The following is an 18,019-nucleotide window of genomic DNA, read 5'->3' on the forward strand; positions in this document are numbered from 1 at the left end:
AAGCAGTTTTTATATTGCCAATATAATACTTTTCAGACAGCAGGGCACCCTGTTCCCTTCTGCAGTCCGGCCCACCATCAGAAAAATTACTGAGCAAGAAAGCAAGTCCTGAGGCTTCAGCGCATTGAGCAGAGAAGAATCAGCACATGATTTTCTACTCAGTAACTTTACCGACAGCAGAACAGAGCAGCAGGGGTCGCTGCTGTTTCATACAATTGATTTAAATAGTCCACTACATTTTTCCCAAGGACAGGTATTAGTAAAGATGCAGTGCTCTTCTGAGCACTTTTGCATTTAGAAATGAGCCGATGGTGTCAATAGAGGGCACTGCTTTTTTTTAAAAACAAAATGTAGTTGCTTACATATTTCCTACAGGCAGGTATTAGTACAGATATATTTCAGTTGTTTTTAACAATATTTCTTTCTACAGAAATGCAAAAAATCTTGTCAGGCCACATATAATCTTTTTGTTTTAGGGCCTAAAGCCCCATTAATCGTTTCCGGGGGGGCTTAGGGCATTCCATTCAACCTGTACAAAAATCACACATCCAATTTCTGCCCCCTGTCCGGTTAAGCCGACAGTTATGAATGATTCAGGGTTTTTTTTAGCAGCATTATAAATAAAGAGAAAATCAGCCCTGTAGCATTAGTTAATATGACAGGTGAACCTAACTTTCTGCTTGAGAATTATTTTGCGATGACCCTTAAGCACACTAAGCATGTGCAGTGCCACTGACACTGACTCCTGTGATGGCCTGGATCATTACTCCTGCAGAGATGTTTAACCTTAAAGGTGGCTATACACATTAAGATCCACTCGCTTGGCACCAAGCGAGCGGATCTTCTCCTGATATCCCCACCTATGGGTGGGCGATATTGGGAAAATGTAGGCCAATTCGGTTGTTTGGCCCTGGGGCCAAACTATCAAATTATAACAAGAGCAATGGGCGCAGTTGGTCCGGGGATCGCATAAACGAGCCGATGCTGTCCCCGATCCGACTAAATCTTTTAACCTGCCCGATCGATATCTGCCCGATCTCAGGCCAGATATCGGTCAGGCATGCCCCTCGTTACTGCCCCTACACGGGCCTATAAGCTGCCGAATTGGTCTAAGGGACCGATATCGGTAGCTACAATCGCCACCTTTAGGCTGGTGCATTAAGTTCCGTACATAAAATATGGCATTTCCGACCATATTTGTTTTAGGGTATAGTTCTCTAGGATATCACGAAAACTTATATTTTTGTACAGCATTTTGCTGAGTAAAACACATGTAATTCCATATCTGAGAGATGCTTCATTTAATAGGCATTGCCTGGTAAATCCAAGCAAACGTTCTAGCATGTTTCCGGATTACCACAGGCAGGGACGGTTTCAATGAAGATTAAGGCTCACTGGGGAATCATGGCTGCCCTGTGTCTTTTTATTTTGTAATAAGCATTTTTTGTAGTACTGTAGATATCCTGGACCCACCCAGTCCTAAACTGTGGCCAACGTGGTGCTCTGCGCTGCTGGTGGGTGCCAGAAGTAGGACTGTAAACCAGTTCCCTAGATTATATAGCGTTCTAGGATAATGCTAGTGCTGGGCGGTATACCGGTTTAACCGGTATACCGTTTTTTTTTTAAAAAACGGTATGAGTTTTAAACATACCGCTATACCGGTATGCGCGCCTCCTGCTGTTTTTCTCCAATCACATCCGGGTTGCGCCCGTGCGTACGTGAAGTCGGCGCGCATGTGACGTCAGCGCGCACGCAACGTCGCTAGGACGCATCGCTGGAGCTGGAGGAACCACAAGTTGGGTAAGTTCTGCTGGGGGGTTGTGGCTGGGGTTGTGGTTGGGGGGGTTGTGGTTGGGGGGCTGGGGGGTTGTGGCTGGGTTGGGGGGTTGTGGCTGGGGTTGGGGGGGTTGTGGCTGGGGTTGGGGGGCTGGGGTTGGTGTTGTTGGGGGGGGCTGGGGTTGTTGGGGTTGTTGTTGGGGTTGTTGGGGGGGGGGGCCACCAATATTTATTTTTTATTTATATACCGTCAAATACCGTGATACCGATATAATTTTGAAAAATACCGTGATATAAATTTTTGGTCATACCGCCCAGCTCTAGATAATGCTATCCTTAGATGCCTTGTATGAGTGTACAAGAAGGTGGCATACAATAGCCACCACTATATAATCCAACTGTCATTTTTATTTTTGCCCGGAAGGAGCAAGGAACACCACCGAAGACCTCACACGTGTCTGTGCCAACAAAACAAGTCTTTTGTCACTGGTCGATTAAAAAAAAAAAATTGCTCTTATGAAACCAGGTACATGAGAGTACAAAGACCCAGCGAAGATGTGAGCACAATAAATGGTTTAATATTAACCACACGCAGGCGACATGTAAGGCATTCCAGAACGCACCCATTCAGCGGGCACTCTTCCCAGTAGAGATTTCGATATGCCCAGAATGCAGGGCAGGAATCATAAAGCATGCAGCCCTGTATCATTTCCTTCAGTAAGGTCCTGTACGTGCATAAGGCCCCTTTAAACGTTCCCTGCAAATGTATATGAATTTATAATTAAAAGGATCAATTCACCTTCATACAAGTTGATGTAATGTAACTTTTTTTTTTCTCAAAAGAAAACGTGCCAACGAACATTATTTAGATCGCCAAGTGAGCGGATCTTCACCCGATATCCCCACCTACGGGGTGCGCGATACCGGGGAATGTGTCGACTAATTTGATCGAATTATATTAGTGGCAATGGGGCAGTCGGTTCAGGGACTGCAACAACGAGCCGATGCGGTCCCCGATCCGACTAGATTTTTAAACCTGCCCAATCAAGATTTGGCTGATTTCAGTTCAGATATTGGTCGGGCAGTCCCATCGGTAATGCCTATACACGGGCTAATTAGCTGCCGAATCGGTCTAAGGGACCGATATTGGCAGCTAGAATCGGGCCGTGTATGGGGACCTTTACTCCCACCAACTTCACTCTGCTACTGCCTATTGGGGCACCTTGCTTCAAAAGTATTGCCTCTACCAAATGTATTTATATAGGGTAACTTGGGGGGCCCTAGTTAGATGATTGTTTAATCATTTACTAAAGCCTTCAGTCTCGACTCGGTGTGCTGAGATTGTGACTGGATCCTTTCTAAAGCAAAACCAATGGGACAGGTGCAATGATGTTTAGTGGTTTTGTCTGTGCACCAACAGTCAGCCTGGTTAATGGATGGCAACTACAAATCCCATGGTTATGTAAAGCTAGCCATACATGGGAAGATCATGTGGTGCACCAAACAAGACATTTGTCAATGGCTGGATCATGGGGTCCCTGTGCTGACCCACTGGGGAAGGAGAGCACCCATAATCCAACCCTCTCCTTACCCTATAACATTTTTGAACCTCCTGATTAACAGCTTTTGTAAGGACTACCATTTTAGCCCCATATAAGGAAAGATGAGCTGCCAACTCTATCATGAGTGGCAGCCAATGTCCCCCAAGCTTTGGACACAACTCAAACTAGTTTATTAAGGTACCAAAATGTTTGTGTGGAGATCGTTTTACTTACATATCACATTACTTTAGAACTGCTCCACCCTGTGAAAGATGTTCTCTTTAGTTACGCTTCTCCATGACTTCTTAGGGAGAACCTCTACAAGCCCCAAGCCCTTCTCCAGTTATTCGCATGCTAAAAGCATTGTTTATGGCAGACACTTGTGCTACTGGGTGAGTACTGCTTGGGAATATGGAGTTCTGCGTTCCGGAGCCATAAGTACTTGCCAGAACAAGCGTCTGCCATAGGCACTGTGCTTCCCGTTTCATTGAATGACAAGTGGCTGCCAGCTGAGAAGATCATTTTGATGACTTATTGTGGTTTTTCACTGTGACAATCAAAACTGCAGCGTGCCCTGGGCATTACACCGTAACATGCATGCCCGGCACTCTCGTTTAGAAGGGTCACCATAACCACTTGAGGTCAATTAATTATGATCTCTACAGCTGTGACAGACGACCCAAAGACACTTTAAATTACCTCACACGAGTCCACTTGGCTTACCTCATGTGTAATTAGAGAAATAGTTTTGCTCATGACAGACTTTCATCGCTGTTTAATTGCCTGTCAGAAATGCCAGTAAAGCTAATTTAATATTATTAAAGTGCATCATTCTGAACCCTTCCAAACTTCTGCAAGCCAGACGCTTCCTCAGTTTCTCTAGGAAAATATTCACCAATGAGTCGGTGAAATAGAGACCTAGGCCTCTATGGATTTTGAAGGCAAACATTCTATATTCCTGGCACATAATCAAGTCTGCTTACTTAACAAGTAAACTAGGGCATATAAATATGAGACAAAGAAATCCCAAGAGGGTAGTACCTCCAGCTATTCTAGTCACCAGCCTGGGACCCCAGGTTGGCACTCCACTACTCTGGCCTAGAGTAGGCTCTGCAGACCGGTTTCATTGTTCTTCCCAACATGAATTTCAATGCTGCGTATATGTCCGCCTTAACAAACTGGCACCCCTCCACCCCCCAGTGATCTGGAGATTCATTGTCTTTAACAAGAATAAAATAGAAAATAGGAAAGTGCCCATACAAGAGTCAGGAAGTAGTGCTGAAATTACAGAGCAATCAAAGCCCCTCCAGAAATAGTCAGACAGAAGAACTCTACGTCATCCTACACAAATATATTTCTCCTTCCAGGCTCGGCTGGGTGTAGGTTCACATGGAAGAAGTTATGGATAGATGTTGGTAAGGAAATTCCCACCCTACAAATCACTATTAACTATAATCATGGCCGCTGGAAGGCAAGGTATGAGCTAGGAAGGGGGTCCCCAAAAACAAATTAGTGACATCACTACGGCATATTGGGAGGCTCCCTGGGATTAGTTGCTTGTGCAGGGGGTCTACTTATCACCCCAACATCCAGACTGAGAGCCTATTAGAATGTTTGCTCATCTGTCCTTTGTGTTATAACTGATCAGAGTTCATCTTCTTGTGAGATGAAAACTCACATATACTAATTTTTTTGGGCTAATTGGGTATAACAAAGATATTGGAAAAACCATTTTAGGAAGTAATCGATATAAAACGGTTATCCTTATATACTGTACATCTGTTTCTTATTACTTCCTAAGATTTAAGGATGATCTATTCCTATCTCCCCTCCCCGATTTCCCCTTAGGTTCTGCTCTCACCTTTCTACTCTTATATTTTTCTTCCCCCCCACCCCCAAACCTTACTTCAGTCTTTAATGGTTTATGCCACATTGCCCGACTACTTCCAATTATAACCTGCTAACCACTGACTGATAAAACGTTTCTTTGTACGCAAATCAAGCTGCTGGTACCTGTATGAAGATTTTTCAATAAAAATTTTAAATTACACAAAAAGGAAAAACCATTTTAGGGTCCCCAGAAGTTTTAAGTTAATTCAGTTATGGCCCCGCTGGGTTCTCTATACTGCTGTAGTTGTGGAACACTTTTATTTTAACCATAGTTTACTTTTTACGTCCCAATGGGATCTTCTCTTGCAAAACAAGCAAAAGAGTGGTCATATTCACCAACGTCCTTACTGGTCCCAGCTGCAGTGACGTGGCTGAACGTCACCGGGGCACTTAAGCGGTTAATCCCATTAGGGCTCATAATGCTTCATTAATAGAAGGCCTTGTCAGCAGATATTCATCTGGAAGGGACTACTCCTTTCCAGTGGGCATATTTCCCAGAAGAAGACAAATTGCCCAGTCCATATTTGTTTTATGAAACCACCAAAGCCATAACTGGAAAAAACCTCAACTTGTTGACAGTAAATCGTCTTATGTGAAAGGGGCCGATGCAAGGCCTTGCGCTGGAATATCGGAGCAAATCAAGGAGACATATTCACGAGCTTTATCAAAGGGCAGAATGCAGGACAGGAGTTGGCACGCAGACCTTCAGCCTCTCTGCTACTATGCACTGTTGGTTCACTGGCCTCAGATCCAATATAGTGGCTATGATTACACCCACCCACACATGTCTGGCTTGCTTTGATTCACTGCCAAGAATGTGCCCAATGTCAAAGTTCAGTTTTCATTTTTCATGTACGTAAACGACAAAGCCAGGGCTATATTTACAAAGTAGTGACAATGTATAATGTACCACATAGGGAGCAGACATTGACCAGTGGATTGACAAGAAGCAAAGAGCTTTACCACTCTCTCAGCTCCTCTTGCCTCCGACCTTAATACATGATTAGTCCTTAGAGATTGCATACTAGTTGTAGATCAATACTACCAGTGTGTCAGAAGCAAGAGGGGGTCTCTACTATTCAACAAGAGGATTTTTGAACCCCAGCGTAAATAGGCCCTGCCCCCCCCAAAACCTGAATATATAGGGGAAAATGTACCCCCCCTCCATCGTTGTAATAGTTAAGGATATTGGAAGTCACTGAGGAGCTCCATGACCAAGAAATAAGGCTGAAGTACTTTTATACTGGTCATGGAGGTCTCAGATGAGTTATTAGATCTTTATACTATTTTATAACACAACAACTTTGTGAAACAGATTACATCACTAAATTGTAACTGATGACATCACTATGTGCCTTTTATAACAATATACTCTACCACATAGTGATTGCTCTTAAGGATCCTTAGGATCCGCTCGCTTGGCAATGTCGCCAAGCGAGCGGATCTTCTCCCGATATCCCCCACCTACGGGTGGGCAATATCGGGAGAATCCAGGCTATTTCAATCGTTTGGCCCTGGGGCCAAACGATCGAATAATCACAACGGGTATAGGCAAAGATGGTCCGGGGACCGCATCAACGAGCGGATGCGGTCCCTGACCCAACTAGATTTTTTTAACCTGCCCAATCGAGACCTGGCCGATTTCAGGCCAGAAATTGGTCGGGCAGGCCCGTTGGTAGTGCCCATACATGGGCCGATTAGCTGCCAAATCGGTCTAAGGGACCCATATCGGCAGCTACAATCGGCCCGTGTATGGGGGCTCCCTGTTGCAGAATAACCCACGTCTACATGCTCTGCTGAGGATTTACAGGAAAAATAAACCCAACATAGAAAAAAAGTTGCCTGGCCATAGTTTATCATACAGGTGCAGCACAGGAAAATTAATTGACTCATTTCACCTTGGCTGGAGGAGTATTTTGAGGAATGTGGGGGGGGGAAAAGATCCGGCATACAATGTGCGTATTTATGAAAGCAGTAAACAAGTATTTCTCAGAACAGTTGTTTGCTTCTTACTTAAAAATGGAAAACGTAGCACAGAAAGCAATCGGTCACTATTCCACCATCATTTTTGGTGCATTCCGACAACAGAACTAGATATTATGGTATCAGGACCACTAGGGGCGCTGTGTATGGAAAATACCTCTGCTAATGAATGCAATATGGCGTCTTCCACAACCCAACTGCATGTCTAGCACTCATACATCTTTGTGCACACCTCTAACCACGGGTGCTGCTCGATGAACGCAAAAGACCATCAAAAGATGGAACTGGGATATAAAAAAAGGTTAGTGGGAAGACTTTAGATATAACAATGCACCCCAAGTGTTTACATTATGGACCCTCCCATAATGGGCCCAACAATGTACTTTTACTAATGAATCAAAAAACCTGAAAAGGCAAACACCTGGGTGACCCAATATATATGTCCCCTTTAACAGACTTGGTTACCCACAATGATCCAGATTGAAAGATATGTATGTGGTGGGGAATGTAAGCAACGGGTGGGGTTTGGGGCGGAGCAGATGAGTGGCTAGCTGGCAGGGCTTACCATGGGGCAGAGGCACCTTAACATTTACTAAAACATCTGCACCATAAGTGGATCACACTTTATCTTGCCTTAATCATTGCACTCAAGAGTGTAAACATCACGCCCCAAACTGTCCCCACTGCTTGTAAAAAAATATTAATTTTTCCCCAAAATTCATTTTTCCCATAGTAACAAAAGAACTGGTTTATCTATATAGTCTTTACCACCCCAGGGTAATTAATGCCTCTCCATCATAATATGGTGTAAACAGTAGACGCTCAACTTTTTGACTTTCTAGTGACTCCAAGCAATAACCAAGTGGCTACCAAAATGTCAGAACAAGCCAATACTTTTCCTCAGTTTCCAGCTCAATGCATATGATTATAAATTCATTAATATACACTCTGTACTGACTTCTTATTGGCTATTCAGAAAACAAAAATGATGTCTATGTTGAAAGGGGGTAATGCAGCATCTCTAGAGGAGTCTGCAGTAATGTAGAACTGATACCTCAAGTCGTACCCAGACTGAGTATAATGCATTCATTTCTATGATACTTTCATAGAACCCCATGTTTTCTGTGTAAGTTTATTCGAAAGCTCTACTCAAAAAATATATATAGGGGGGAGCACGAGACAAAATGCAAAATTTCTGCAAAAAAGGTGCTCCCCCCTATATATATATTTTTCGATTGGACATTGGCTGAGAGTGCGGCTCTATTGCTGGGGGTTTGATGCATGAGGTCTGGAAGGCTGAGCGCAGAGGACTTATCTAGTCGAAAGCTCTACTCACACTTAAGGATGCCAAATACTGACTACTACACACAATATTTCACTAGATAATGGGCCCTAGTGCTCATATTCGAAATAAAATTCACATTATTCGTCATTTTAAGCAGTTGATATCTTTAATACTAGGAATTAAACCTTGTAGAAAAAACTTCTAGGATTTAGGACACCTATACTCATAAGGACACCTAATTTTACGTCTATGGAGTCAAAATGGCCTCTGGTGTATGCTAAGGTCCATACAGCCCCACACAGGTAAGTCTATCGCTGCTTACAGTAAAACCTTGGGCATTAGGTAGGGTTTGAGATTAGACAGATCCGGCACTAACACCTAAGGCTAAAGACACACAAGTCCAGCAGTGAAGTGTAGCAGTGCAATATACAGGTCCTTTTCAAAAAATTAGCATATTGTGATAAAGTTCATTATTTTCTGTAATGTACTGATAAACATTAGACTTTTATATATTTTAGATTCATTACACACAACTGAAGTAGTTCAAGCCTTTTCTTGTTTTAATATTGATGATTGTGGCATACAGCTCATGAAAACCCAAAATTCCTATCTCAAAAAATTAGCATATCATGAAAAGGTTCTCTAAATGAGCTATTAACCTAATCATCTGAATCAACTAATTAACTCTAAACACCTGCAAAAGATTCCTGAGGCTTTTAAAAACTCCCAGCCTGGTTCATTACTCAAAACCGCAATCATGGGTAAGACTGCCGACCTGACTGCTGCCCAGAAGGCCATCATTGACACCCTCAAGCAAGAGGGTAAGACACAAAAAGAAATTTCTGAACAAATAGGCTGTTCCCAGAGTGCTGTATCAAGGCACCTCAGTGGGAAGTCTGTGGGAAGGAAAAAGTGTGGCAGAAAACGCTGCACAACGAGAAGAGGTGACTGGGCCCTGAGGAAGATTGTGGAGAAGGACCGATTCCTGACCTTGGGGGACCTGCGGAAGCAGTGGACTGAGTCTGGAGTAGAAACATCCAGAGCCACCGTGTACAGGCGCGTGCAGGAAATGGGCTACAGGTGCTGCATTCCCCAGGTCAAGCCACTTTTGAACCAGAAACAGCGGCAGAAGCGCCTGACCTGGGCTACAGAGAAGCAGCACTGGACTGTTGCTCAGTGGTCCAAAGTATGTCATTCGGAAATCAAGGTGCCAGAGTCTGGAGGAAGACTGGGGAGAGGGAAATGCCAAAATGCCTGAAGTCCAGTGTCAAGTACCCACAGTCAGTGGTGGTCTGGGGTGCCATGTCAGCTGCTGGTGTTGGTCCACTGTGTTTTATCAAGGGCAGGGTCAATGCAGCTAGCTATCAGGAGATTTTGGAGCACTTCATGCTTCCATCTGCTGAAAAGCTTTATGGAGATGAAGATTTCATTTTTCAGCATGACCTGGCACCTGCTCACAGTGCCAAAACCACTGGTAAATGGTTTACTGACCATGGTATTACTGTGCTCAATTGGCCTGCCAACTCTCCTGACCTGAACCCCATAGAGAATCTGTGGGATATTGTGAAGAGAAAGTTGAGAGACACAAGACCCAACACTCTGGATGAGCTTAAGGCCGCTATTGAAGCATCCTGGGCCTCCATAACACCTGAGTAGTGCCACAGGCTGATTGCCTCCATGCCACGCCGCATTGAAGCAGTCATTTCTGCAAAAGGATTTCCGACCAAGTATTGAGTGCATAACTGAACATAATTATTTGAAGGTTGACTTTTTTTGTATTAAAAACACTTTTCTTTTATTGGGTGGATGAAATATGCTAATTTTTTGAGATAGGAATTTTGGGTTTTCATGAGCTGTATGCCACAATCATCAATATTAAAACAAGAAAAGGCTTGAACTACTTCAGTTGTGTGTAATGAATCTAAAATATATAAAAGTCTAATGTTTATCAGTACATTACAGAAAATAATGAACTTTATCACAATATGCTAATTTTTTGAAAAGGACCTGTAGATAAATTGTTGACGGAGCACAGGAACATCCTTCCATAAAATATCACTTTTATTCAAACAATTAAAACCCATCACGGACAGCTTTACGCGTTTCATGGCTTCTCGCCACTTCATCAGAAGCTACACAGGTGCCATGACACAGTTGCATTTAAATACACACCCCCCCCCAGCCCAAACCCTCTATGTAATTTAACCCCATATATACCAATTAATCCCTTTAAAAACAGAAGTTAGAAAACATCAAAAAATACAACAATCTTTATCTCAAGAAGCCCAAACTCAGTGTTAGTCCCCATATAATACGATTTATACATTAGGCTCCATTTATACATTGCACATATGTCCATATATTACACCATCGAAATAACTGCAAAACAATCTCAAACATGAAGCTAAACCGGTGGTACCTGTCACAATAAACCATACATAACTGTGTCTATCCCCAATAGATCTTTTTTGCTTAGTTGTTGAGGTACACTATTAGTTGCATGAATGTTATGTATTTATAACAGGCCATTAGATCTCTTATGATGTAATCATTATGGTATATTTTGTGTTAGTATATTCCATAGCATGCTTTTCAATGACATGTTTGGCTACAGCAGATTTCAAATCCTTCCTATCTATTGCTGCCCGGTGCTCAAGGAACCTAGTTCCTGCTCTCCGAATGGTCTTACCCACATACTGGGCTCCGCATTCACAAGTCGCCAGGTAAACTATACCCTTAGATTGGCAATTCAAATATTGAGGAATGGTAAAACTGCGACCTGTGTAAGTACAGGTAAAAGTATCTGAAACCTTAATCACATTACACCTGTTTTTCCCACATCTGAAAGTGCCCTTATATCGCAGCCATGTTGCTGAAGTGTGGCAGTCAGTAACACATACAATGGCAAGAGGCATTTTCATTGCCAGTGCTTTTGAGATTAAAACTCCCCATATGCCTTAAGAAGTTAAATACCAATTCTTGAAGTACATTGACATGCATTCCAGCTTAAGGTTATGGCCTCTGGTACAACTGAGCACATTCTCCAGCATGGTGAGAGGGCAGCAAAGCAAAGTTATTACTGATAATAACTGTGACATTGCTGGTGCACCTGAGGGTCGGACTACTACATTCGAGCCATTACTGCCTGGCAAGTCATAAATTGTACAGGTTGAAGGCCACAGTCCTTACCATATAGCGCCATAGTTGCAGCATGCAATTGGTGCAATGGTGCATGGGAGAACACACCAATGTAATTGAGTGCAATCTTTTGGTGCCCTTGAGAGCAGACAGTCCAATTGAAGGCCACAGTCCTTACCATACAGCACCATAGTTGCAGCATGCAATTGGTGCAATGGTGCATGGGAGAACACACCAATGTAATTGAGTGCAATCTTTTGGTGCCCTTGAGAGCAGACAGTCCAATTGAGCGTACACAGAAAATGTTTCTTTGCAATATTTTTGGATGCTCGGCATTAAGAGGCCTCAGTCAGTACTAGCTCCGTATTTACCCATGCTCTGTGCGATCCAGAGGCCAAAGGGGTTAAGCTGAGAGAATGACACAGCTGAGTGCACTATAAGGATTAGAAGAATAGGTGTGGCGGGTGAAGAAAATGCACTCTTTTTTTTCCGACACACCTACTCCTCTCCCACAATCTTCTTTCCTCCAGCTCACTTATCAGGTACATTCAGCCATAATAGGTTTTTATGCCTCGACAATTACATAACTAATCAATAACAGCTCCGGTAAAAAAAAAAGAGAAAAAAAAAGCGGCAGGGATAAAAGTCTGGCCCTTACCTGTGGCACAAAGTGCAATGAACGTTTGTGCATGTTTCCGGATCAAGAGCAATTTTTCTTTAGGCAAGGGCAACTTCCTTAGTATGTGTTCTATGAAATCGTGTGGCGTTACCGCTGCCAAGTTCCACTTCAACTTTCCCAGAACCACCAGCTCCCACTCCTGGGGAAGAAATAAAAATAGTGGCACTTTATTTTGGGGGGGGGGGGGTCCTTGCAGCTAATCATGTCGTTAACGTGATTTACACTGCTTAAACATTTGTTTTAGAACAGTGCTTTGATGTTGTTGACATTCTCCTAACCCTGGTAATGTCAGTCTCCTGTAATGATAAAGGGACAGGACAACCTCTGCCAAGTCCTCTTTCTTCTTTCCCTATATCCTGGTTTAACTCCCACCAAGAAAGGCACAGATAAGCCCAAGGTCAATGTGGTCAAATCGGGGGAAGTTTCATTCTTATAAACAGAAAATGACTGGTAATGTATACCCCACTTAATAACTGGGACAGCTTGAGCTGTGTGCTCAGTGTCAGACTGGCCCACTGGGGTACCAGGAGCACTCCCATTGGCCCCCGGGCCATCAGTCCTACCTCAGCCTTGTATGCCTAAATAATGCCCATTTTCCATCTCTGCATGAGAACGAAGAGTAGTAGGACAGATGAGTGTATGTAAAGAGAAGAGAGTAGGAGAATAGAGAAGGTGGGAGAAAAAAGGAAGAAAAATAGTTTGGAGGATGGGTCCCCGGCACCCCCAGTTCAACAAGTGAAACTAACAACTAAAACCACTAAATAACCACATTAGTCTCTAAAAGAGCACTGGGCACCAATGTACAGCAGCCCCCATTATAATTTCTGGATGTGGTCAGTCTGCTTGCCCTGCTCGGATTAGCAGTGATCGCCAGTAGAAATCAAGGAAGCAAATTGCGCTGCAAAAGTCTCATGTACTACAAAAGCTGTACAGCAGCTTTTATTTTCATTTAAAGAGAGAGCAGTGGCTATTGCATTCTAGCTATGGTTTACATACACATGTTCATAACATCTGGGGCAGTGAATTAAAACCTAAATAAGTTCTCTGATATGAAGGATGAAGGGACCATTTCCCCAATAATTTGGTCACTGAGGGTAATGTCTCATTGTTGGTATTTCCCCATCTACTGTAATACAGAATAGGGGATGTATACACATATATATCTGTGTATATATATAGCCACTATCTTTTCTCCTTAACAATAGGTATGTTTACCTTTAATACCATTTGTAGAGCTTTATTAACATCACCACCCAGCACGGACAGAGAAATTGGTGCAGAATGGTTCTTTTCTAAAGGAATTCATTGCACCAGGATAGGTCAATTTCGGATCTTAAATCCTGATGAGATATTAATACTGGATGGGTGTAAATACGGCAATTAACTGTCTAAATCCCCACACTGGCATATTGATTGAATGGATTTGATCCTAATTAACCCAAGCATTGAATCTTTAATTGCCTACACATGCCTCAAAGCTGAAATGGAATCATTTAGAAAGCAAAATTAATTTAGAGTTGTTATTATTTAAAGTTGATCTAAACTCTCCATAAAATCATTCCACTGTACCCTCTATCTCTCTACAGAAGGTGGCCAAAAACCTAATTATAGACGCAAGAGAACTGACCAACGACGCTGCTTCCCAGCACTATGTCAGTCATCTTGCACATATCTTACATACAGAGATTATTGTGCCATTTTGGTGTCATTATATTGCACTGGAACCAAACATGGGGAGGACGGACAGACTTGTTCAGGGCTAAGAAACTGTGCTTAATGCTTCCAAATCCAAATGCAGGAACAAAGAACCTAGAGTTCGATTTACACATATCAGTTGGGATTCTCATTGGAGGATTATTCTGCACTTTAATGCATCCACAGACCCTGGAGAGCTAAACGAGTAATTTTGCTTTAGGCATTCAACCCTGATGTTGCTGCACTGCAGCTCCCAGCATGCCTTAACTTTTAACTGTTAGTATTATGAAGTATGCTGAATATGTACTCCAGCAACAGCTGAAAAACGTATGGTGTTTAAATGCCCTTTAATAATGCTCTGGAAGGAATTTTAAATACCTTTACCAGTAGGTGGCAGCAGATACACAAAAAAAAGTCGCCATGTATGTCATCTACATGAAATGCTTTTTATCTATCGGGCAAAGATATAAATTAATATTAAAATATAAGCAGTCTTCCGTCTGCTTTGAAAGCACAAATAAGGATATTTTGCCTCCTCTGCCAATCACTGGGTATCAGATTCAGGATATTATTGGTTTATAGAAAAAGGGAATGAATTTGCCTATTTTAAAAAATAATTTAATATAGCTATCAGTGAAATTTAGTGTTTCTTTGTAAGAACCTGTACAAAACTATAAAAAAAACAATTTTCAGCAAAAACAGAAAGTAAAACAATTTCACCAGAGATAAGAGGGACTGAACATGAAAACAGAAGTTTCCCCATGTAAGAAAAAGGGGCACAAATAGTGGTTTTTAGTGATCAGGCTGCTTACCAGCAGCTCTTGTGGTTTGATAGAATTGTCAGTATAAATGCAAAGTTTCTCTGCGGTTAAAGGGATAGTCTCTTTCAGTTTGGAAGCCAAGAACATGCAGACGGCCCCGAGGAGTTGTAAATGGCACTTTCTGGTGGGGATCACGGCTAAAAATCTGTCCAAATAATTCATGGCAAGGGGGAACACTTCTTCCTCGCACCTCTGTTCTTCGCAGACCTGCAAAGGCAAAGGGAAAGTCGGGAGGGAAAAGGAATAAATATATATATACCCATATAAATATATATATATATACACACACACATGCAGAGAGGAAGGGAAGAGGGAGAGAGAGACAGGGTTGATAGTTATTTCTCTGCTCGTTTTAAAAACGAATTTATCATTCTAAATATTTTTTGGGGCAGATTTGAAGCAAAATGTACAGTTTGCCCAGCAGCCTCCCTGCTGCACCCCCCCCTGACGATTCCCATAGGAATGAATTCAGGTCACACTCTCGGAGCTAGCAGAACATCCACCCCAGCCAGCCGTGGGGAAAAACGGGCTTTTCTGACTTCGTCATATTTTCAAAAAATATTTAAAAATACTTAAAAATTAGTCAGCGCTTCGGTTTTTGCGGGGACTCCCCCAGCAGACGCCTGTGCATCATTCCCGACAATTGAGGGAAGGGTTGGGGGTGGTTTTGGGGGTCAAATCCATCGATGAAAGGCAAGGGGGGGGGGTCCCTGAGGGTTTTTCTTTTTTTAAGAGAGCATGGCTGCGGATGGGGGCTGGGCTAAAAAGCTGCTAATTGCACCGCATGGAAGTGTTAGAAACTTAAGGGTGAGCACTGGGTAAAGAAAGGGGTGCTAGATAGATACAGGGGTACACAGATAGTGGGGTTCATGGCAAACATTCACCTACTTTAAAACAAAACTACATACATGCCCCTCTTTTTAAACAATGAAGAATCTCAGACCCAAGACCTCCCAAAGTGAACACCCCAGGGACCCCCCCATTATCTCAAAGTCACCCCAAAAGGCAGGTTAACCCTATAAAATCCTGACAGGCAAGGAAACCCAGAGCCCATCACCCCCTTCCCTAAACATTAAAGTTCCCAGAGAGAGTTAATGCTAAGATGTATTTAACCCTTTACATGCCAGTTACGGGGGGGGGGGGTGGTAAGCCCCCCCATAAAACCCCAAGAACTGGAAGAGTTAAATGTTTCACAGCTTAAAACACATCCCTGCGCTTTTTTTCTCCCCAGCACCCACCCATAGGGTGACCACCAAGGAACATGGGCTTGGAAAGTTTCAATTTCTTTTGCATTTCTGCAGCGTTTTTTGAACAAAAAGAAGCTAAAAAAAAAAAAAAAAGTAGCACCGAGATTGGGGAAAATGCCAGACCCCTTGATCCCCCCCATATGTTTGTGTGTGTGTGGGGGGGGGGGTGCTGGGAGTGAAAGCAGAGCAGACATGGAGCCTCTCCATGCATACGTGGGCACAGACTGGGTCACAGGGAGCGAAAGCAGCAGGGCACCAAAGGGGGGGGGGGTGAGACCACCCCATTACTAAACTGTGCCACCATGATACCATGATTCAACAGGCAACCCCCCCCAGCTATAATTAACAGGGGATTTCCATTATCTCCCCCCCCCCCTCCCAAGCCTCAGCCTGAAAGAAAAACTTTCTGCATTATCCTTGGACTCTGCAACACGTGTCCATGTAATATGTGCCCCCCAACCTCTACTGTCCCCCCCAATCCCCCCCCCCCCCCGCAGCCACAATGCCAAGTCCCTATACACACCCATATAGACATAATAGAAATATACAGTCATTTACACACAGAAGACCCCTGGTCTGGAACACACAATCCCAAACATAATGGTATAAATACATTATACAGAATAAATGGTATACAGCATGAAAACATTCAATTGAATACTGTATTTCTAATATAATATATAACTTCCTACTTCCTTAGGCATTGATGTAGACATATATATTATATATATATATTTTTGCACTTGCATTGATGTAGACATATATATTATATATATTTTTGCACTTGCTGTACTTAGACTTGTACAGAGCTGCTGGTGAGCTGGGCAATACCAAGTGGGGAGGAGGGGGGGGGACCCCCCATATTTTGTGCACCCACCTCCAGCATCCAAGTGGCCACCATCCTCCTCATGAAGGGCTGGATGTCCTTCTGGACACATTTGAAGTAGGAGCACTGGGGCAGGTACCTCTCCTCCACGGTGAGCAGATTGTGCAGGACCCTGTCATCCAGCAGCAGCGTGGGGTCAGCCTGAGCCCTGCGGACAGTGTCCCCCTCGCAGCACAGCAGTTCCATGGCACCCCTGGGCGCTACCACTGGATGTATTCCCCCCACCCACCCACGTCTCTCCCTCCCCCCGTTCCCGGGTTAATGGATGAGCCCCACGCTAGCGCTGAGCCTTATTGCTGCTTCCCCAGCGCCGCTGCCTGTGCTTATGCTGGTGCTTGTGCTGCTGCTGCCGGAGGGTGACGCAGCGTGGGACTGGGCCGGCCCAGCTCTCTGGGTTATTATGTAGAAACAGCAGCTGCCACTTTTTTTTCTCTCAGAGCGCAGGAGGCCCTAGTACAGGGCGAACACACTCGCACATGTGACAGGCCTTGGCCCCGCCCACCTTCCCCTGCTGCTGCTGCACTTTCCTCTCACTCACACAAGTACACACTCAAACACCCAACCTGTTATACATATTCACAAAAATAAAAGATAAACTCTCAGATGTAAACATATATACAACACAAACTGGGACCCCAGGGGCCCACCAGAAAACCTTAGACCAGCGGTTCTCAGCCTGTGGGTCCGGACCCCTTTGGGGGTGGAACAACCCTTTCACAGGGGTCGCCTAAGACCATTGGAAAACACATATATTTTCCGGATTTTAAAACCAGCCGCCCCCCGGTCGCATGCGTGAACAGCGGGAGTGCGCATGCGTGAAGGGGGGGGTGTTTAGGGGCACGTGCGCATGCTCGAACAGCGAGGGCGATATTGTTTGCGCATGTGCGAGGGGGGGGGTGGCCTCGGGGCGCCCGGATCTGAAATCCGGCGCTGGCTGTAGGCCAAACTAGCATACGGAGTTGTGGGGAGAAGTCCCCATTGCTCCGTATGGGAACACAAATTTTAACATTTTGGTGCGGGCCGCCCCCAGGTTTCTGCTGCCCTAGGCCCGGGCCTTTGTGGCCTCTCCACAAATCCG

At 43.9% G+C, this 18,019-nt stretch overlaps 1 protein-coding gene across 1 annotated transcript in view; it reads right to left on the reverse strand.

Moving 5' to 3' along the window:
• Positions 1-17,385, reverse strand: part of ccnd2 (cyclin D2) — a 48,483-nt gene extending 31,098 nt beyond the window's left edge. The window contains exons 1-3 of the mRNA XM_002940302.5: positions 16,933-17,385; positions 14,800-15,015; positions 12,272-12,431 (exon numbers count right to left, since the gene is read on the reverse strand). Of these exons, the coding sequence (XP_002940348.2) occupies positions 12,272-12,431; positions 14,800-15,015; positions 16,933-17,127 (571 nt within the window). The 5' untranslated portion in view covers positions 17,128-17,385. The remainder of the gene's footprint in view (positions 1-12,271; positions 12,432-14,799; positions 15,016-16,932) is intronic.
• Between the last annotated feature and the right edge of the window lie 634 nt (positions 17,386-18,019).

Source organism: Xenopus tropicalis, chromosome 3, assembly GCF_000004195.4.
Source record: "Xenopus tropicalis strain Nigerian chromosome 3, UCB_Xtro_10.0, whole genome shotgun sequence".
Lineage (NCBI taxonomy): Eukaryota > Metazoa > Chordata > Amphibia > Anura > Pipidae > Xenopus > Xenopus tropicalis.